Source organism: Chiloscyllium plagiosum, unplaced genomic scaffold (assembly GCF_037043375.1).
Source record: "Chiloscyllium plagiosum isolate Xiang-an unplaced genomic scaffold, Cpla_swu_hap1 HiC_scaffold_20, whole genome shotgun sequence".
Classification (NCBI taxonomy): Eukaryota; Metazoa; Chordata; class Chondrichthyes; order Orectolobiformes; family Hemiscylliidae; genus Chiloscyllium; species Chiloscyllium plagiosum.
In genome coordinates, this window is record NW_028270158.1 from 30,915,621 (window position 1) to 30,937,993 (window position 22,373).

The 22,373-nt window shown below is 41.0% G+C and overlaps 2 protein-coding genes across 6 annotated transcripts in view; both read right to left on the reverse strand.

Moving 5' to 3' along the window:
• ern2 (endoplasmic reticulum to nucleus signaling 2) overlaps positions 1 to 1,922 on the reverse strand; it is a 119,789-nt gene extending 117,867 nt beyond the window's left edge. The window contains exon 1 of one of the 3 annotated variants that reach the window (XM_043711699.2): positions 1,367 to 1,920. In XM_043711699.2, the coding sequence (XP_043567634.2) occupies positions 1,367 to 1,432 (66 nt within the window). In that variant the 5' untranslated portion in view covers positions 1,433 to 1,920. Of the gene's footprint in view, positions 1 to 1,366 lie in introns of all 3 variants that reach the window. The other 2 variants (XM_043711698.2, XM_043711703.2) reach the window with 2 other exon arrangements.
• Positions 1,923 to 2,510: 588 nt separating this feature from the next.
• ubfd1 (ubiquitin family domain containing 1) lies at positions 2,511 to 22,332 on the reverse strand. Of its 3 annotated transcripts, none has more exons than XM_043711694.2 (7): positions 22,288 to 22,332; positions 16,787 to 17,074; positions 14,967 to 15,175; positions 10,240 to 10,305; positions 8,383 to 8,488; positions 6,994 to 7,076; positions 2,511 to 4,764 (listed from the first exon to the last, which is right to left on the reverse strand). In XM_043711694.2, the coding sequence occupies exons 1-7, from the start codon at positions 22,301 to 22,303 to the stop codon at positions 4,654 to 4,656; spliced, it is 879 nt and encodes a 292-aa protein (XP_043567629.1). In that variant the 5' UTR covers positions 22,304 to 22,332; the 3' UTR covers positions 2,511 to 4,653. The 3 variants fall into 3 exon arrangements, with proteins under 3 accessions (XP_043567629.1, XP_087853909.1, XP_043567631.1); XM_087997783.1 differs by lacking the exon at positions 22,288 to 22,332 and adding an exon at positions 18,698 to 18,716; XM_043711696.2 differs by lacking the exon at positions 22,288 to 22,332 and adding an exon at positions 17,409 to 17,601.
• Positions 22,333 to 22,373: the final 41 nt, after the last annotated feature.

Here is a 22,373-nt window from a genome sequence, read left to right on the forward strand (position 1 = left end):
TGCCCCACCAAATGAGTGCCCAAAGATCAGGAGCATGGAATTGAAGTGCAAGAAAAAATTTCAAAGCAGCCCATCAAAAAAGACCGCAAACAAAGACATTCAAATTAAGACGTAAAGTTTTTCTCCAGGCCACAAAAAAATCTTCCATCAACAAAGCTAAAAAAGCTACATCTGAATGTAGCACCACAACTAGTGCTTCAAATACAACTTATAGCATCACCATGCTGGTGTCTAAACCAAAGGAAAATAATTGTTAACCCCTCTGATAAACATACCTTTAAAAAAAATACAGCATGCAGACCCTTACACATGGCCTGGCACACTGTGTACTGACTTAAGTGTCTACTGGATGAAACTCAAAACACTCTCCACCCCAGATTGAAAGATTTATCCATTCGGGATCTTGTTGCTATAAGATAGGCATATCTGGGTGGATAGGTGCAACAGCACAGCCCATAGGAAAAAAAAACACTTTGCGCTGTTTTAAAAATGCACAAACCTAATTTTCCACAGCCAAATTATGGGATGCAAGATCAGACGCAGGGTTGTGTCTCAGTGGTCAACACAGAGTTCTGGATAGACGGGTTCGGTACATCTTGAAATCCACGACAAATTTGAGCCACCTCAATTCAGTGCATTCTCGGGCCGTGAACTGGAGTCATAGTCACAGAGATGTACAGCCATGGATAGCTTTGACCATGTACTGGATACTGACCTAGGTCAGCATCATTCAGCCTGCTCCTCTGCCACGCAAAAGCCCGAGTCTGGACAGACCAACATCCTACACCCCCTCTTCCGTCAGCCACTTTCAACCAAGTTCCTGAGCAGTGGCTTCTCCGACTTGATATACTGAACAAATCAGAATAAGCGACAAACGAGTTTCAGATATTCAAATAAAAATTCCCTTGCAAAAAAATGAGGCTGAAACGCAGTTGGTCAATTCAGCAATGTGGCAAGCTTGTAATCATTTATATGTGGAAATCCGTCCTAGTAGTTGTCTTTTTAATATCTGCTATTTTTAGTAACAGTCGTGCTTTCAAAGTTAAATGTTGTGTTTCGTCCCAAAACATTCAATAAGGACAACTGACAGTCGCTTTGCTGACCTGCAGTAACAAGCAGGAAGAATTAGGGCGCATTAATCCATCGCAATGCCCTACACAACACAATTGCAGTCTACAGATTCCTGCTCGTGGTTCATTATGTTATCAAGACCGCCAAAGACGCAAGGCAAAAAAATAAAATGCCAAACTCCCGCCCTCCAATGCCAATGCCCAGAGAGTTCGGGAAGCCCCTCGGAGCCGACCTCCAGCTTCGGTCTGAGATTTCCGGTCATTACAAGGGTCTCCGTCCCTTCGGGCTCACTCACCTGCCTTACTGCCAGCAACAGGATAACTAACACGAGGGGGGCTCGGAGCCCCCGGGAGTCACCCATGGCCTGGCCGGCTCACTCACTCACTCGCTCAGAGGGATGGAGGGTTGGTGGTGAAGAAACGCTTCAAGCGACCGTACTCCCATGTTCGCGGCTCCAACCGCCAGCGGACAACCCGCAGTTCGGGGGCGCGCGGGCGCGCGGACATCCGGCCCGGGAGGGCACGCGCCGACCCCGCTCCTCACTCATTGGCTCAAAGCAGGAACTCGGACAGGATTGGGTAAAGCACCCACGTGATTACAGCCTGCGGGCAATAACGCCCACGGGACCCGGAGACAGTAACCAATCAGACATACCGAGCGGTGGGCAGGACTTCAGGATTCACGAATCGGATACGCGAACGCGTCAAGGGTTAGGTCTTCGCAAACGAAAGTGACAGCTCTGACACGTGGAGCTGTTTTGTTTGTAAATGTTGGAGACGCAGCTTCCAGTAACTTCCTGTTCCGGGAGCATGCTGACTCCGCAAACACACACCACTTTACATTACCATCAACCCAATAGAAAATACTGGCAACGAGCTAATGTAGGAACACGCGTAGGCCGTTTCCACCATTCATCCAATCCCAGCAGTTCTTAATTGTAATTAAATATAGAAGATGCTGGTTAAATTAAACAGGTCTGGCGGCACAGTGGTTAGCACTGCTGCCTCACAGCGCCAGAGACCGGGGTTCAATTCCCGCCTCAGGCGTCTGTCTGTGTGGAGTTTGCACGTTCTGCGTGGGTTTCCTCCGGGTGCTCCGGTTTTCTCCCACAGTCCAAAGATGTGCAGGTTAGGTGAATTGGCCACGCTAAATTGTCCATAGTGTTAGGTTAAAAAAAAAGGGTAAATGTAGGGGTATGGGTGGGTTGCGCTTCTGCGGGTCGGTATGGACGTGTTGGGCCGAAGGGCCTGTTTCCACACCAAGTAATCTAATCTAATCTAGTCTCGTATCATTTGAGACAGTTCATGTCTGAGTCCAATTATTTCTTTGGAACACTGCACTCATATGAACTGTTTTTCTCTGCCAGACCTCCAGGATACTTTTTTTTGCTTTTAGTGTAGTTCTGGGTGATATTCCACAGATACACAAAAGACAACAAGTTTAATACTGTAAAGTAACAAACTTTAATTGGCAATAAAGACTAGTCTTAGAATTAAACATCGGGCTAACTAATGGTCAGCACTAAAATCAGAAGCAGTGCAACTCTAAAACCAAGTCAACTCCCTCAGTTCACCAGATACTTTGGGTGCTTGAATCATGCATTCTGCAAGATAAGTGGTATTAAAAGCTGCATGACCTTTTGCAATCTAAACCATAGCATCAGTTTCCACACATGGAAAATTCCAGAACAGGGCAGAGGATTTATTTTGTTGAAAGATGGTATTTACACTTAAATATTGCACCTCGTTTCATAGTTATCTGGTCTATGATCTATAAACTTTATCTAAAGCCCATTAAATCAAAACATCTCACTCTGACTTATACGAATTCAAGTAAAGCTCAATGATTAGAAACTGCCATTTATTGCCACAAGTGCAGTCATCCTTACCAGCAAACAGTACAGAAAGAAGCTTCTACTGCACTTTTATAAATAATTCCAAGGTAGGCACTGCACACATGAAGTACAGAGTAAAACTCCTTCTGCAATGTCCTATCAAAACCTCCCAGGCCAGATGCAATGCTGGATATTAGAAGTGCTTCAACCACTAGTTAGAAACAAAGCAAAGATCATCTACATTGTTCTAAACAATGCATTTTCTGGAAAATTTTCCAAGTGAATTGGTGGCACACACCTCAGTTTGAGAGGTTACCAAAGTCGAGAACTCTTTTCACCACTTCGAACTGAATTACACAGCAAACAAGTTGGAAACCCACATAGCCTCTTATCACGGACTATTGTATTGCATCAAGTGGAAGTACCAATTAGATTTGAAAATTGTTTGCTGCTCTATCATTTCAAAATTGTTGAAAAGTTTGCTCACAGCGTAGGGTGGGGGTGGAAGAGAAGGAACAATCAGGTTCAATTTTGAAGTTATTTAAAAACATGTAATTATTTTTATTTGTTCAAATGACAATACCTGACCTGGCTGAGTGCATACTACCAACTTTATAATGAGAACAGATTGACAGGATAACCCAGAGAAGAGGTGCATATGGCACTACAATGAAGATCCTTCAACATCAAGCATTAAAAAATAATGAACATTTTATCCTCGATCACTCCCCCATTTTGGGGTCCCAGGTAAAACTATCTACCTGGACCAACTCTGCTCAAGTCAGAAAATAAAAAGATCTTGAAACTTACCAACAGGGACAAAATGCTTTGAGAATCATCCTCTGCCCCATCAAGCTACACAAACTAAAACCAATGATGTGGAAATGGTCATGCAACTTTAAAAAATCAGTACCGCATTATGGCAACAGGTTTAAAAAACTCAGCACATACAGTACAATTACATGGTTCACCCAAATATGGTTTTTTAAATCCCTCAACAGAAATTAGTGGAAGTACAGTGGGTTCCGCTTAATTGCATAGTGTTGTGCCTGGAAAAATTAATGCAATTAACTAGCAAAGCCAGTTCTAAAGTTAAGATGGCAGACAAACAGAATTCACTGTGCACTAATTTCTCTTTGCACTCTCCCTTTTCCTTGGATCTTGCAAACAAGGCAAGTCAAAAGAATGCCATTGAGATACTAAGGAGACAACTGGAGAAGTTATTTAAATACAAGGCATCTGACTGTAAAATGTCCTGAGAACAGACATGTAATGTAAGCTTGTTTATAGAAATAAACACTCCAATTAAGCTTTATATAAGTTGATATAATAGATCCACACACAATAGGAGGACCAGGCAGCGAGGAGTACAAGTAAGTAGAGGCCCACTGTACTATTAGAGATGCAGCCCTGGATGAGAGGTTATCCATGTTACAGAAAATATAATAATGCTTCTAGTGCATAACCTGCAAGTAATTGTGGCTCTTACAGAACTTCGTATAATTTGGAGTTTTCCTTTGATTTTTTTTGAATTTGAAGTTCAAAGGTAAAGTCAGATTGGACATACCACCTCCAGCTGCTGGTGAGGATCTTCCAATACATTTTTATAAATCATTGTTGGCATCTTCCATGGGTTGGGAAGGGAGAGGGAAGGAAGAATTACAATCCAGTATGAGAAAGTTCCAATTAATCAGTTTTATAGTCCTTTGGTTTCAGTCCATCCTTCACTGCCAGAGGTGGAGGCACATTCAAAAATACTGCCACTTCCCAAGAACTGTATCTTTGATTGCATCAACATACTGTGTAGGCACCCAATAAACCCAATAGTATGAAGCTTCAGTCGGACCCAGCTGAAAAGCCTGGAAAAAGCAATTAAAAAAACAAAATCAACGAGTGAGATTAGAACTGCATTAGGAACGTACCTGAAAAAAGTGACAATAGCCATCTTAGCCACAGAAACAAGAACATCTTTAGGATGTAGGTTTGCTCGCTGAGCTGTAGGTTTGATATCTAGACGTTTCATTACCTGGCTAGGTAACATCATCAGTGGCGATCTCCAAGTGAAGCGAAGCTGTTGTCTCCTGCTTTCCATTTATGTTTGTCCTGGATGGGGGTTCCTGGGGCTTGCGGTGATGTAATTTACTGTTTGTTTTCTGAGGGGTTGATAGATGGTATCTAGATCTGTGTGTTTGTTTATGGCGTTGTGATTGGAGTGCCAAGCCTCTGGGAATTCTCTGGCATGTCTTTGTTTAGCCTGTCCCAGGATAGATGTGTAAATAGAAAGCAGAAGACAACAGCTTCGCTTCACTTGGAGGTCGCCACTGATGATGTTACCTAGCCAGGTAATGAAACGCCTGGATATCAAACCTACAGCTCAGCGAGCAAACCTACATCCTAAACCTCAACCTGAGCAACAAACCTTCACAAACCTTGCAAAAGAACATCTATACAAAATTAACTAATATCAAAGCATTTCAAATCACTTCACATTACTGCTGGGCTGGAAAGCAGCACGTGCAAAGGGCAGATCCACAGACAACATGATGGACAGCCAGTTATTTTGTTCTTTTTGGTGGAGTCAGGAAAGTAATACTGGCAAGGTCACCAGCAGAGCTCAATCCTCCTCTGAACTACAGGGTTTTTTTTTAAGAAAAGGGAGCGGTTTAACATCCTAATGGCAATGGGTAAAGAAAAAAAAACCTTTCCTTCAGACTCCACTCAACTGGAATATCCCACCTGCCTACCGAGGCAAAGAACTTTTAGAAATACCTGATAACTGAATTGTACACAGAAACAAACTTGCAATGTGGAAAAAAACCTTCTCTTCCTCTTCTACACTCCACTTTTCTCGATGGCACAATCTAATAGCTTTTAAAACTTTGTCATTTGTGCACTGCTTCCCATTTTCTTCAATTATTCTGGATCTTTGTTTGAGAAAGTGGAAAGCCCAGCAAATTAGTATTATCATGTTTCTTTGGTACTTAAGTTTACTAGCAGGAATGCAGCTTGATGAAAGCAGCAAGGATTCTTGGAATTGAAAGTTGTGGCTAGAGGACGAACAATTAAATTGACCTTGACACCTTGGAGCAGATAGCCATCCAAGCAGGGGAGTTAAATCAACAATTTAATGGCAAGAGAGGAGAGCATAATCAAGAAAGAATCAAGCCAACTACCTAGTGCTAACATTCACAGCATTTGCCCTTGACTCTATATGGACTGCAGGATTAATGGGCAAATTAAGCATAACACCATGCTATAACAAGACATTCAACCAGGTGCAGTTTTTTTTTAAACTATTCACAGGATGTGGGTGTCACTGGCTAGGCCAAAATTTATTGCCCATCTTTAAGTGCCCAGAAGGCAGTTAAGAGCCAACCACATTGCTGGGTCTGTTGTTACAAGTAAGCCAAACCTAGTGGCTGGTTAGAGTGGCAGAGAGTTGTCCACATATATTTGTGCTAACAAGACACAGAGAGGATAAGATGGGGGGGGGGGGGGGGGGGGGGGGGTTTTGAAAGTGTGAACATTTCTGTATTACCATATCAAGTCAATCTCTGATAATGAACCAAGCCTCAATTACTCCATTATTTCCACCTCAACACAAGAACACCTTTTGCACTGCCATTCCATCACAGTCTAGATTAGAGTGGTGCTGGAAAAGCACAGCAGTTCAGGCAGCATCCGAGGAGCAGGAAAATCGACGTTGCAGGCTAAAGCCCTTCATCAGGATTTTCCTGCTCCTCAGATGCTGCCTGAACTGCTGCGCTTTTCCAGCACCACTCTAATCTAGACTCTGGTTTCCAGCATCTGCAGTCATTGTTTTTACCCATTCCATCACATACTCTATTCTTCCTTCAACTGATCCAATACAAACATCTATGATTTTCTTCTGCCAGACTCCATTATACCCGATCACTCTCCCATCTCCCACCTTCCAAGCATCTCAGCTCAACCAAATATGCCACAGATCCCATATCAATTCAGGAAACCCTCAAAACATTTATGCATATTAATTATAGACCAACACACCCAATTATCCAGAAACCCTATGCCCTCCATATTCATCAGGTACTAGGCTCAGAACTCACCATCATGTGATAGTCTTCATGTCCTTCAATAGGTTCAGTGATCACATTTTTGATAGAGCCCATAGGGATTTTTTCTGTTCTCTCTGTTAAAAAATAAAACAATGGTCACCCACAAAATCTTCTGTACTGAGGGAGTCCATTTAGCTATTGTTCCCAAGAACACTTTCAACCAATTATCCAATTAATCTCACTTACCCACTTTTTTCAATTGCTCTCAGCTAGTTTGTTTTCTATTCTATTTTAGGATGGAGTAATTTTAAAAAAAAATCAGCCAGAAAGTCCATTTAAAATATAGGTGACACCAGAAAAGAAAACTGCCCAGATACCTTCCACTGCAAAAATTTGCACTTACATAAGCATATTCTAACGATTCCTCAGAATGGACGTGCAAGCATCATTCCACATACAAGGTTTGTTCCAAAAGAGAGCAATGAGTCAGAGTTAGATATGTACAACACAGAAACAGACGCTTTGGTCCAACTCGTCTATGCCAACCAGATATCCTAAATTAATCTAGTCCTGCTTCCCAGCATTTGGCCCATATCCCTCTGAACGCTTCCTATTCATATACCCATTCAGATGCCTTTTAAATGTTGCAATTGAACCAATCTCCACCGCTTCCTCTGGCAGCTCATTCCATACACACACATTCCACTGCATGAAAAAGTTGCCCCATAGGTCCCTTTTATATCTTTCCCCTCTCACCCTAAACCGATGCCCTTTGGTTCTGCACTCCCCGCCCACAGGGATAATACTTTGTCTATTTACCCCATCCATGCTCCTCATAATTTTATAAACCTCTATAAGATCACCCCTCAGCCTCACACTTCAGGGAAAACAGCCCCAGCATATCCCTGTAGCTCAAATCCTCCTACTTTGTAAATCTTGTAAATTTTTTCTGAACCCTTTCATGTTTCACAACATCCTTGCTATAGTAAGGAGACCAGAATTGCACCCAATATTCCAAAAGTGGCCTAACCAATGTCATGTTTAGCCACAATATGACCTCTCAACTCATCTACTCAGCATTCTGACCAATAAAGGAAGGCATACCAACAGCTTTCTTCACTATCCTATCTACTTGTGACTCCACTTTCAAGGAGCTATGAACCTGCACTCCAAGGTCTCTTTGTTCAGCAACACTCCCTAGGACCTTACCATTAAGTGTACACGTCCTGCTCTGATTTGCCTTTCCAAAATGCAGCATCTCTCATTTATCTAAATTAAACTCCATCTGCCACTCCTCAGCCCATTGGCCCATCTGATCAAGATCCCATTGCATTGAGGTAACCTTCTTTGTTGTCTACCACACTTCCAATTTTGATGTCATCTGCAAACCTACTGATTATACCTAGCAAATCAAAGCAACATATGTACTGTAACACTCACCCTTGGTTCCAATCCAGAGCTGGTCCTGCTCCAGTTTGAAGGTTAACCTTACTTTTCCACTTGACTTGTTGTACATGCCCGATAACGGTACACTCGGTAAACGCTCCTGCAGAATGTTCAGGGTGAACCAGTTAGTATCACAGCCCTTTGAAGGATAAAGTGGCTTATCAGACTACCCCCATTCAACACATTAGAGTGAGCACTTCCAAGAATTACAAATCTCAACCATTAGGGGAGCCAAATTGCAAAATGGAAATTACAAACTTAAATACAACAAATTAAACTGTCTTTGTAGACAATCACACCAATACAGCCTACTTGGGTTCAGGGTGGGGGGTATAGTAGACCAAAGCATACAAGGACCTTTATTCAAAAGCCAATCTTGGACTGCTTCATGGAATTTTTTTTAAAATTCAATGTATTTACTGCCCATATCTAATTGATGGTTGAGAGCTGCCTTTTGAACCACTACAGTCCATTTGGTATAGGTACACTTACACAGATATTAAAGGGAGGGAATTCTACAATTTGACTCAGTGACACAGAAGGAAGAGTGATATAGTTGCAAGCCTGGACATTCAGTAACTTGGAAGGGAACTTGCAGGTGATGTTCTCATGTATCTGCCATCCTGCAATTCTAGTTGGCAATGGTCATTTGTTTGGAAGCAAATGGAATCTTGGTGAAATTCTGCAGCACATCTTGTAGATGGTACATTCTGCTGCTGAGTAGCAGTGATAGAGGGTCTGTACATTTGCAGTTATGGTTTATTCTGATGTCAAGCTTGATTGTTGTTAGAGCTGTACTCAACCAGGGAAGTGGGAAGCATTCCATCATTCTCCTGACGTGTGCTTTGTGGACAGGCTTTGGCAAATCATGAGCTAAGTTACTTATAATCATTGCCTCAAAAGAAAGAGGTTGCTAGAAAAGCTCAGCAGTTCTGATGCTGCCAGACCTGCTGAGCTTTTCCAGCAACTTCTATTTGTTTCTGATATACAGCATCTGCAGCTCTTTGTTTTCATTGCCTCAGACATGTTCTTGTAGCCATCATACTTACGTGGTTAGTCCAGTTGAATTTCAGGTCAATAGTAACCTCCAGGGGATTCAGTGACATACTACTGAATGTCAAGGTGCAAGAGTTAAAATTCTCTTGTTGAAAATAATCACTGCCTGTTATTTGTTCTGCACAAATGTTACTTTTCATTTGAGAGTTCAAGTTTGGATACTGTCTAGATCTTTTTGCATTTTGGTATGGACTGCTTCTGTGTGAGGATTTGTGAATGGTGATGATGTTATGATGGAGGGAATGTCATTGATGAAGTAGTTAAAGATGGTTAAACCAAGGACACTACTCAGTTACTGCTGCAGAGATGTCCTAGAGTTGTCAGTGTCAAAAAAAGCTTTACCCTACATTTGTCTCTGCAATTTTTGATGAGGTACTCTAAATGGGGCTTAGCTCTGCATACAGTCTGAAAATTCTCATGAGTAAAAGATCAGTGATGGGCAGATTTCTCAGTCAGTGATTTTCTTTGGTTTGTAACCTTCCTCAAGCTATCTGATATACCTGGATTTTCAAAAGACATTTTACAAATTAGCAGCAGGAACTCCCCTTCCTATTATGGCCAGGAAAAATCTCTCAGGAGATTTTTCACAACCAGTGGAGAGATCTATAGCTGAAAGATGGCAAGACTCCCTCAGTACTGAGAGTCAGCATGGATACTTGCACTCAAGTATCTTCAGTAGATTTTGAACCCATAATTTTCAATTCAGAAATAAGGCAGATCCTTATCGATCATAGGCAACAGGTAGAAACACCAAGGATCTTTCATAAAGCACAAACACCAAATGCAGCAACTTACCTTAACACCTTTAATGGATGGCATGACATCTTCCGGTTTTCCTTTGTCTAACACTTTCCTGTGTTGCTAGAAGGAAAAAAAATAACAGCCAATGAAATCATAAGATGTCAAAGACACAGCTAAGTAAACTCACTTGAAACGCCAGTCTGAAAGTATTTCCCCCAATGATAGTGTGATGGAAAAGAGCACTCAGTTGTATTTTACTGAACCCCTTCCTGTGAACTGCAGGAACATACGTAAAGGTACATCTTAACAGTCCCAAAATTCAATAAATTGCATCTTAAACTGCCTCAGAACAATATTAAAAACAAGCTACCCAACTTCACCAAGTTCTCTCCAAGACTAGAGTCATAGAGATGTTCAGCATGGAAACATACCCTTTGGTCCAACCCGTCCATGCCGGCCAGATATCCCAACCCAATCTAGTCCCACCTGCCAGCACCTGGCCCATATCCCTCCAAACCCAAATTACTTCCTTTAGGCAATCTATTCCAGGTATCTACCTCCCTGAGCTGAAGTATGTACCACAGTCAGACAGCGTGCGCCTTATTTAAGTTCTAGTTTATCCATGCCCCTTTAGAATGAGAACCTTCAATAAGAAATGTCTCTTGGGAGCCTTCTTTCCACTGGTGCAAAAACATTTTTGCTGGAAGCAAACAAGCAGCACCATTTTTTTTTAAGCAAACAGCGTACACCAAGGATGGGCATTATTTTACAACAGTGCTTAAATTTAACGACATTGGACTGTGTAGTGAGTTCCTTTCTCTAAATCATACCCCCACCCATGCAGAGGAAGGTGATGAAGTACAATTTCTAAATTTGCAGATGGTAAAAGCTACGAGTATAATGAACTGACAGGAGGATGGTGATAGGAGATACATGGCAGATGAAATTCAATACAAAGAGTTGTAAAGTGATACCTATCCTGTTCTTCCAACCAAACATAAGGATATAGTTCTAAAAAAGGCACAGAATATGGAAGTGTATGCACAGGAATCTTTGAAGCTGGCTGGACATATTAAGAAACAAATGTTTAAAAGAAAACTTAATTTAGAGGCAGAGTACAAAAGTAAGTTATCAACCACCTGCATATAACATACGTATGGCCTCAACAGAACTTCTGGGTGAAGACATTGGAGAGTTTGCAGAAAAGATTGAGAATCCTTGGAACCAGATATCTGGACAGACTAGTAACCTTGGGGCTGTTCTCATCATTGAAGGTGGAGAGGAAATTTGATGGAGGTGCTCAAAAGTAATCAGATCCAGGTCAAATGGAGAGAGAAAGGAAATGGTTCCAATTGGGAGAACGGTCAAGAACTACAGAGACATTTTAGATTAATGGCAAAATACTCTAAGGCAGCAGGAGGGAAAAGAATATTTTTAAAAAATTTAAATCCTGAAATGCACTGCCAGAGAAAGCAACAGAGCCAAATTCAATGCAGACCTTCAAAAGGAAACATGGACAATTATCTGAAAAGTAGGACTACAGGAACAGGATGGAGTGAGTGAGACTAGCTGAATAGTTTTTGAAACTATCCAAACAGACACAAAAGACCCAATAGCCCCTTCTGTGCTGTAACTATTCTAGATATTTTCTAGACAACTTGTTCAGCAATGTTTTTACACACTTCTGGAGCAGTTGGAACTTTAACATGGGTCTCCTGCACTGTAACCATTCTATAATTATGAAAAGTTACTTTATGCCGAGAACTAGGGGTCGCAATCTAAGGACACAGAGTAGGCCATTTAGATCGGAGATGAGGGGTAATTTCTTTGAGTAGTGAGGTTGTGAAAATCTTTGCCACAGGGAAAAAAAAGAATTGATTGAGGCCAAAACAATGAATGCCTTCAAAAAGGGGTTAGATCGTTCTTAGGGCTAAAGTAATCAAAGTACATATGGAAAAAGTGGGAACAGGGTATTCAGTTGAATGATCAGCCAGGATATTATTGAATGGCATAGCAGACTTGAAGGACTGGGCCCTCTACTTTTTGACACTTACATAAATGATTTGGATGCGAGCATAAGAGGTACAGTTAGTAAGTTTGCAGATGACACCAAAATTGGAGGTGTAGTGGACAGTGAAGAGGGTTACCTCAGATTACAACAGGGTCTGGACCAGATGGGCCAATGGGCGGAGAAGTGGCAGATGGAGTTTAATTCAGATAAATGCGGGGTGCTGCATTTTGGGAAAGCAAATCTTAGCAGAACTTATACATTTAATGGCATGGTCCGAGGGAGCGTTGCTGAACAAAGACACCTTGGAGTGCAGGTTCATAGCTCCTTGAAAGTGGAGTCACAGTAGATAGGATAGTGAAGAAGGCGTTTGGTATGCTTTCCTTTATTGGTCAGAGTATTGAGTACAGGAGTTGGGAAGTTATGTTGCGGCTGTACAGGACGTTGGTTAGGCCACTGTTGGAATATTGCGTGCAATTCTAGTCTCCTTCCTATCGGAAAAATGTTGTGAAACTTGAAAGGGTTCACAAGAGATTGACAAGGATGTTGCCAGGGTTGGAGGATCTGAGCTACGGGGAGAGGCTGAACAGGCCGGGGCTGTTTTCCCTGGAGCGTCGGAGACTGAGTGGTGACCTTATAGAGGTTTACAAAGTTATGAGGGGTATGGATAGGATAAAATAGACAAAGTCTTTTCCCTGGGGTCAGGGAGTCCAGAACTAGAGGGCATAGGTTTAGGGTGAGAGGGGAAAGATATCAGAGACCTAAGGGGCAACTATTTCACGCAGAGGGTGGTACGTGTATGGAATGAGCTGCCAGAGGATGTGGTGGAGGCTGGTACAGTTGCAACATTTAAGGAGGCATTTGGATGGGTATATGAATAGAAAGGGTTTGGAGGATACGGGTGCTGGCTGGTGGGACTAGATTGGGTTGGGATATCGGGTCAGCATGGACGGGTTGGACCGAAGGGTCAGTTTCCATGCTGTACATCTATGACTGTTCCTATTTTCTCTCATTCAACCATTGACCAGTCAGATGTCAATTGTGCCTTCATTAGATACCAACGGAAGGAACTACAGTCTGGCAAAGGATAGGGAGAGATATCTGGCTTGTAAACGCATATAACCCAAAGGAATGCAATGAGCTATCCTCCAATTGCAGCCTACACATGAATCCCACAGGGAGTTGCATATAAAATGACCAAGGGTTGTAAAGGTCTGAGGAGTTTGATAGTGAAGAATCCTTAGAGTCTCAGTAGATCCACTTTTATTTCTGCAGCTTGATCCACAAAACTAGAGAAGACAGTGACACTAGCTCAACACAAACTGCAAGAGAGTCTAGCAAGACATAAATCTTAATGCAAATCAGGTAGAGTTAATATGGTTGTGTGAAAAGAAGTCATGTTTGACTAATTTAGAGTTCTTGAGGAACTTGGGATAAAGGAGAACCTGTGAACATGTATTTAGATTTCCAGAAAGTAGTTGACAAGATGCCACAAAATTTACTATGCAAATAAGAGCTCATGTGTAGAGGGTGGTATTTATCACGCAGAGGTAATTGATTAGTTAACAGAGGGCATGCATAAATGGGCCATTGAGGTTGGGAGATGACAAGCGGTGTACACAAGGATCACCGATTGAGGTTCAATTTGTTTACAGCTTTTTTCAATTACTTGGATGAAGGTACCAAACGTATGGTTGCTAAATTTGATGATACAAAGATAGGTAGGAAAAAAAGTTGAGAGAACAGAAGTAGTCTGAAAGGAGATAAAGAGTGAGTGAGCAAGCATTTGCAGAAGAATATAGTGAGAGGAAAAGGGAGTATGTCCACATTTACTTAATTGGAAATTACAGAATCATACATATATAGGCAGAGTGCCCTTGCTGAGAGTCAGAAGACAAATAGAGTATAAAAGGAGGGATGTTTAGCTATAGTTATAGAAGGATTGTTTTCTTATTTAAGGAAAGATTTAAAATGCATTAGCAATTCAGATGAGATTTACTTAACGTACACTTGAATTTTATGGCCGGCGTGAGAAAAATCGCAGTTGAATTGCAGCAATCGAGGAAAGGCTGGGCTTGTATCTATTTAAGTTTAAAAGAATTAAACTGAGAGAACATTACAGGGTGGATACTTAAAAGGATGTATTTCCCTTGTGGGAGAGACTAAAACCAATGTATACATTTTAGAAATAAGAAAATCCTCCCATTTAAGTGTAACATTTTCTTCCAGAGGGTCAGGTATCTTCAGAACTGTTTCCCCAGAGTGAAATGTGGAGGAGCATGGAATACCCTTAAAGGCAGAGATGGATATGATTCTTGAATAACAAATGACTTTTTTGGGGCACGGGGTTGGGAGGAGAAGGAAGGAATGGGTGTGGTGGTGAGGCCACAATCAGATCAGCTGTGACCTTACTGAAAAGCAGAGCTTAGAGGTGCCTGATGGCTTTCTCCTGCTCCTAATTCATAAAGTCAGAAACGCAATCTAGCATGGACAACATGGAGATAATCAGGCTTCGCTTGCTCCCTTAAGATACTGTGAGCTAAATGAAAATTTGTTGGATAGGTGAGTCAAGATGGAGCATTGATAGTAAACAATAAAGTTACAGATCAGCTATGATCGGACAGTGGACTCACTGGGGCTGAGTGGCTTGCCCCCACTGCAGTTGCAGGCTCAATGATCTGTTGCAGGCTCAATGATCTGCTACAGCCTCAAGGAGCTAAAAAGCCTCCTTCTCACGTTATCCAGTAGTTTTTTTTTGTACAAAACACTTTACCTTTTGCCTACATAGGGGTTCCTTTTTAGGCTCTTCAGCCTTGGCCTCTTGTTGAACCACTTCCTTTGGTGTGTTTACCGCTAGAACATCATTAATTGTTGATCCAATTACCATTATTTTTGCACCATTTGTCACTTTAATTTCACGTAAAGTTTTATCTTCTTGGAGCAGACCCTTGTGCATAACTTTCTGCATAGCAGGAGTGAGACCTGCAAAGAGAAAGGAGTATTGATCTTAGTCCAATCCTTGAAAAATTGGGATAAGATGCTCATCGTTATTATGACCAGTGAGAATCAGGTCAGGATCAATGAAAATAAGAAAACTGGTATGAAATCTACACCCCAACCCCTGCACCCAGAGCTATCTACATAATTACTCATCCCTGGTCTCTTCCTCCCAAGTTTCCAACATTATACATCTCTCATATCAAAGAATCATAGAATCCCTACAGTGTGAAAATAGGCCATTTGGCCCAACAAGTCCACAACAACCCTTCGAAGAGTATCCCGCCCAAACCCATTCCTCTCATTTACCCCTGACTAATGCACCTAACCTACACTTCCCTGAACACTATGAGCAATTTAGCAGGGCCAATTCACCTAACCTGCACATCTTTGGATTGTGGGAGGAAACTGCGGCACCCAGAGGAAACTCACGAAGACATGGGGAGAATGTGCAAACTCCACAGACTGTCGCCTGAGGCTAGAATTGAACCCAGGTCCCTGGCCCTGTGAGGCAGAAGTGCTATGCATTGAGCCACCGTGCCAGTCATGGTGCCATCATGGCAATGGTGAGAGGTACCAGCCAGTATCAGTACAGCATGATATCCTAAGGCTGCCTCTATGGCTGCACTTAATATTTTTAAGGCATGGGCTGAAAACAGACTAAAGCTCTTTCTACACTGCACAATCATATATTCCCAGGGTAACTACAGCACAACTTAGATGCAACAAAATGCTCCATCAACATTTCTTGGGTAATTACAGCAAAATGTGAGACAGTAGAGCACAGTCAAGTGTCAGAATAACAATTGCACCAGCATAAATACTTCTGTTTCCCTTAATGGTACTCAAGATCTTGACAAGACTGAGAAAACAGCAAATTAATACACAAGTCAGTATTTTGTACTGTACTCTTGTGCCAAATATCTAAATTACTGAGAAAAATCTCTCCATGGTGGTGGATTACGTTAAAACAAGGGCAAGATACATTGATGAACTATTTAACAATGCACAACATTATATAGTAGCAATCAAACTTCTGATTTACAGTTTGCGACAATGAAAATCCAATTAACTCAGTACCTTTTTGAATGGGAGAGAGAAATGACCACACAAGTATCAAGGACTAGAGAGAAAACCTGCTTCCTGTAACTTAAAGGAGTTCTCTCCATTCAAGATATACAAGGTCTTCAAATCCAAACAGCAATTCAGGAGAACCTTCTTCACCAAGACGAGGATGAAAAAGTGGAACTCAAATTACATGTACATATTTGCACAATACATGAAAATTGCATGGATTCTTTAAGAGAAAGCTATACAGACAAGGGAGAAAAAGAATAAAAGGATATACTGATAGTGAGATAATGAGAGATGAAAATATACTTGTGTGAAGCATAAACACCACAGACTGAACTGAATTCACCTTTCTGTACTGTAAATGCTATATAATTCAGGACAATTAATGGCAAAAATGACACTCCAGCATTTTCCCCAGTATACCAAGGTTTAGCATTGTCCAACCATCTGTCATCTGTGATCCTCAACTGCAGAACATGACAGGAAAGTTAATATGAACCAAACCGCTCCAGTAAAACACACCTGTGAGTGCGTGAATCTTTTCTTTCAAACTTGCACCTGTACTATCCAATGGAACTCTCAAATCATATTTGTTTTTGTTCCAAATAATTTTCAGGTCGACCATTTCCTTTTCTGCACTTGACTCTCCACCATTGCTAACTGAAGTTTGAGGAAGTGCATTCTCATTCTCCATTTGCTCAGTCAGCAAGGTTTGAGCATCTCCGTCACCAGCAGTCCCACAGCTTGGTTTCTCTTTCTGAATGGTGATGTCTTTGCAAATCTCTGTTTCCATTCCACTACTGTCTGCCCCTACAGTTAAGCATGAAAAGAAAATGAAGGTTATTAATTATCTGAATATCAGAATTCAAATTAATCTATAAAATATTAAAACTTGTGTCAATTTCACATCCACAGAACCAGAATTCCTGTTAGTTTTTTGTCAACTTTCTCTTTAAAATTGCTACATTACAATGGAAATTGCTTATGGAACTCACATTAACTATATTCTCCCACAATTGGCCATTTCATAATACTGTCTAGCAATCAAACATGCATTGCTGAAGGGTTCTTCTATTCGTAAATTACCTCTGTTAAATTACCAACTAAATTAAACAAAAATAAGGTAGAATGACCAAGACAGTACCTGCATTAAGTCCACATCTTGATCTGATATCTTACAGCAGTCAATCCATGGAAGATTAATTTTTCTAACATTTAACCCAATTACTATCCCCTCCAGTCAAATAAAATCAATAAGTCAATGTTTGCGTATCATTGGTTCATACGGGTCAGCTTGCAGACTAATAGCAGGCCCAGGGCAAGGCTGTGCCACTTACCTACAAAAATAGCCAAAGATCAAAAACACAACAAACGAAAGCAAAACATCTGCAAATACAAAAAGAATTGTAACACCCATGCAGCCAGCAGAGTACACCTCTACCAGTATCAGGTACAGAACTTCCCCATGCAGCTTACATATTATAAAGATCCTTCTCTAGCCGTGCTTCAACTGCTCACAAACATCACTACAGAAACATTTTAAAAGTGTTATTTCTAGCAGAGATTAATTACAAAAAAAAATTAAGTTGGTACAGTAAAGGCCTGTGATAGTATTTGGAAAGCACTGTTTGAAAAGGGATGTTTAGCCTCTAATTTAAAGCATTAGAAGATGTTCAAACAAAAATATAAGACAGCCTACTAACTAAATTTTCCATGTCAGTTTTTTGGTGTTTAGCTATAGAGCGCCAAACTGAAAGAGCTCAATGTCAACAGAAAGGGACAGCATCCCTTCTAAAGTGCTAAACATTCCTTATCCAATTAGCATTCTAAAATAAACATAGGGTATATACTTGCTGTAAAATATAGGAGCTTCAACAGTCAAACCAACATCCAAGGAAGGATGTGGGTTTACAGCTGTTCATATGGCCTTTTTTTGCCAAGCATCAGTTCTGGACTACATAAATTGCTTAGGTTTGCATTATCACCAGTGCCAACTTTCATACAAAGTATTAAGAGACCCCAACACATGATTCAATGAAAAGATAGAGTTCTCATGTTCTATTGACCTACGTGCATGCCTCGACAACAATCACAGACCCCACAGTCTGTCAATTCACTGCCATCAGAATAGATTTGAGGCTTATAACTTAAATAGGTATTCAAAATGTGTTATAAAGCGAAAAAGTAAGAATCCCTTCCAACAATTCAATAACTTGACAGTTATAGCTTCCCAACAAAACATCTTTATGTTCTAGGCAAGGATAAGACCAACTTCAGTTGTGACAGCTCTGTGGGGTGGGGTGGCGCAGGGGGACAACCTATAGATACACACACTAAGTAGCCAGAATAAGCTACTGGACAATGGTGCACATTCCTTAAATTAGCTCCACACAGCTTTAAAACATAGTCTACCTCCTTATATGCAATGCTTACACATGAATCTAATCCAGCAGCAACATGCAAGACGACATCGTTTATTGATAAAATACTGATCACTTCCAAATAGCAGAGAACGGTTGCTCTCCGTAAGTTGAAAACATTCAGACTTTCTTCCCTGTTTAAACAAAATAAAAACTTATTTAGTTCTAGAAACAATTCATAAATGAACCGCCTTAAAACAAGTTGTGGGATTGGGGAAGATGTAATTTTCTCATTTTAAAAATTAATATACAATTTTTATTCATAGTTGAACATTAACTTTTGATTATTTGAAAAGTAATTAGGAAAATTCTGCTTAATTTTGTCCTATATTCAAAACTTTGCTACAACTCAAAACCTTCATAAATGATTCAGGTGACTTTTTTTATCTGAAGTGACTTATTCAAGGAATGAAAGGGTTAACTTTGTTTAAAGGTGGAAGCACCCATATCAGAAGGCTGTGGATCCAAGCTTTACTTCAGGACATCAGCTCATTTTTTTGGTTGACATTCCAGTCACATGTTGCTGGAGATCTGTATGCCAGATCAGTTATTATACAGAACTATTCCAACTGTTTAAACTAAAGCTACAGATCACCAGTAACATTTGAAACAGTGCAGTGATTAAATAGTTCTAAAATTCTCATCCTTGTTAATTTTCACTAAAACCTCTGCCTCACTTTCTCATCCTACAATGTACCAAAATTTTAGCTCTGCTCCAATTCTAGGCAATTACAAATCAGACTTCAATTACTCCACCAAAGCCTGAGTCCCAGCTCTAGAATTTCCTTACTTTTGAATTTTCTCCTTGCTCCTTCAACCCTAATTATGTTATTATCAGTATTGCCTTATCTGGTCACTACTTTTTTTCTTGGCACAAGGACAAACTCCCCTGATCTCCTCCCATGCATTTAAATCCAGTCTTTCCTTCCTGCCAGTCAATTATAGATCTGCCTGTTCTTTTGTTCTTCTCCTTCCTGCTTTCCCCTTCAACATAACTGCTTGAAATTCATCCCATATACATCTGTTTCATTGAAAGGCCATCAACAAGAAACGTTAGATGCTGCCTTGGCTGCTGAATGTTAACAGCTTTTTGTTTTTATACCCATCACCTTTTTCAACTTAACATACTGAGCTAAGAAGCAAATATGGGCACACTGCAGAACTCACCATAATGCAAGTTCACTTTTGAAGTAATATTTCTAACCTATTCTCCTTGTGGTTCTTTCTGTTTCTTCTTAAAGCATGCCAGCAAGACCTAGTTTTGTTCAAACAAGGAATGACTACTCTGTACAAATTAATACTGGGACACATTAAAAAAAATCTTCAAACCACCCTCCACCCAAACATCGTTCTCTTCTTCAGACGTTTTATATTAACCAGTTTTTTGTGACTTTTGCTTTCATAACAATCCAATTATTACAAGTACCCATACAGGTCTTCAATTCTATTGTTAACTAGAGAACAACCATGTGCCTTGGAGGGTATTGAAAATATTTGGATCAGAAACCAGGATGTTATGCTTTTGAATCAATGACCTCAAACAGAATGGAACATGAGGCAAGTCTGGATTCACCATAAAACTTCCAAAAAAAGTTTCATTTTTAAGGATCTCAAGTTACAGAAGTAGGCAAGGGTGGCATAAGTGCTGTTATTTATACAAGTTACTGCAATTCCCTGGTATTTCACAGGGGTTTATTTTCTGTCTAATGTGGCAAGAGGCATTGCTGATGACATATTAGCTTAGATCTGGATGAGACAGACTGGACAGACTACTTCAACTTTTTCATCATCCAAGCTGATTATTCTGATGGTTGTTCTCATAAGTATGTCATTACACACCTGTCACCTCAACTTTCTTTGGTATTCTTCACAATCTCTGCCCATTCTCTTCTTTAACCAGAGGTCAGAAACCTATTGTTCATTTTTAATTACACCAGTAAACTGAGCAACTCACAGAAAACAAACTTAACGAAACCTCACACAGCTGACAAAATTGGTTACTGTTTCTCAAATTCAAACCTTAGACTTCATTCAACAGCTGCTGCCCTTAAAACATGTGAATTGCTCAGAACACTATGAATTCCTCTAAATCTGGCATGTCTATGGCTACAAAATACAACATTCAATAGCAAATCATGATAAGATCTTTGCAAGTGTTGCTGAATAAAGAGACCTTGGAGTGTATGTTCATAGTTCCTTGAACGTAGAGTCCCAGGTAGACAGGATAGTGAAGGTGTTTGGTATTGGTCAGTGCATTGAGTTGGGAGGTCATATTACAGCTGTACAGGACAGTGGTTAAGCGACTTGGAATATTGTGTGCAGTTCTGGTCTCCTTCCTTTAAGAAGGAGGTTTTGAAACTCAAAAGGGTTCAGAAAAGATTTACAAGGTTTGTGCCAGGGTTGAAGGGTTTAAGCTAGAGAGACAGGGTGAATAAGCTGATGCTATTTTCCCTGGAGCGTCAGAAACTGAGGTGACCTTAGAGGTTTATAAAATCATGAGGAGCACAGATAGGGTGAATAGATAAGGTCTTTTTCCCAGGGTGGGGGAGTCCAAAACTAGAGGGCATAGTTTTAAGGTGACAGGGGAAAGATTTAAAAGGTGCACTTTTTTGCACCAAGAGGATGGTGTGTGTATGGATTGCGCTGTCAGAGAAAGTAGAGGCAGATGGTAAAATTACACTTGAGATACCTGGATGGGTATATGAATGGGAAGGATTTAGAGGAATATGGGCCAAGTGCTGGCTAATGGGACTAGATTAGGTTGGATATCATCAGCATGGACCAAAGGATCGGTTTTCATGTAATACAGCTCTATGACAAAATCAATCTCTACAAAAAACCCAGACATCAGATTATGAAAACCCTCTATTCCTCAGAGCCAATTCCCTATGTTTTGGGGACCATAAGTTCAAAATCACCAGCCATCAGTCAATCTGTACTGTCCCAAAGCACTCATACACAGTATCCAAAATAACAGAACCTTTTCTTAGAAAAGATTCAAGCAATTGAAAATGTCCTGAACCTTCCATAACTGCAAAGAACTTCAGCTGTTACCACATCCTGCCTACAATGACTTTGTTATACAGAGAAGCCAGCAAAGATGTCAATATTTTCACCTACATATTCTGATCTCCAGCTCAACACCATCCTCATACACTGCTACCTTGCCCCTTATCGTCTAACAACGTCTACCCCCACCTAAAAAAAAATTCCTTTCATTCGGTGTCCACCCCAAACCCACCTCCAAAACACTCACATCTTGGGGTTTCAGACAACCTCTCCCCAACGCCCATGCCAAATGCCTCGCACCTTGGTCTCCCACCAGAACACCTCATAGCTAAATCCCTCACACCCGGGTCTCCAAGCTCACCGCCCCACCACACGTCCCTCGCACCCTGGTCTCCTGATAACTCCACTCTCCTCAAGTGATTGCATCTTGATCACACTGGGCCTCGAGTCTCTGTTCAACACATCTCGTGATAGTGGGACCCCAACAATGGGAGAATGCATATGCAACACCAACCAGCACAGCAAAGAGAGCAGTGTCTCTCTGCAGACAGACCGGGATACCCAGCTCAGCACTCGGCCATAACCACTACCTACCATCCCTAGCCGCCATCGCTGTCCCTCACAGCCCGGCGCCTGCTGGGAACGTGATGACAACATCCGTTTCCTGGCCCAGCGCCCTA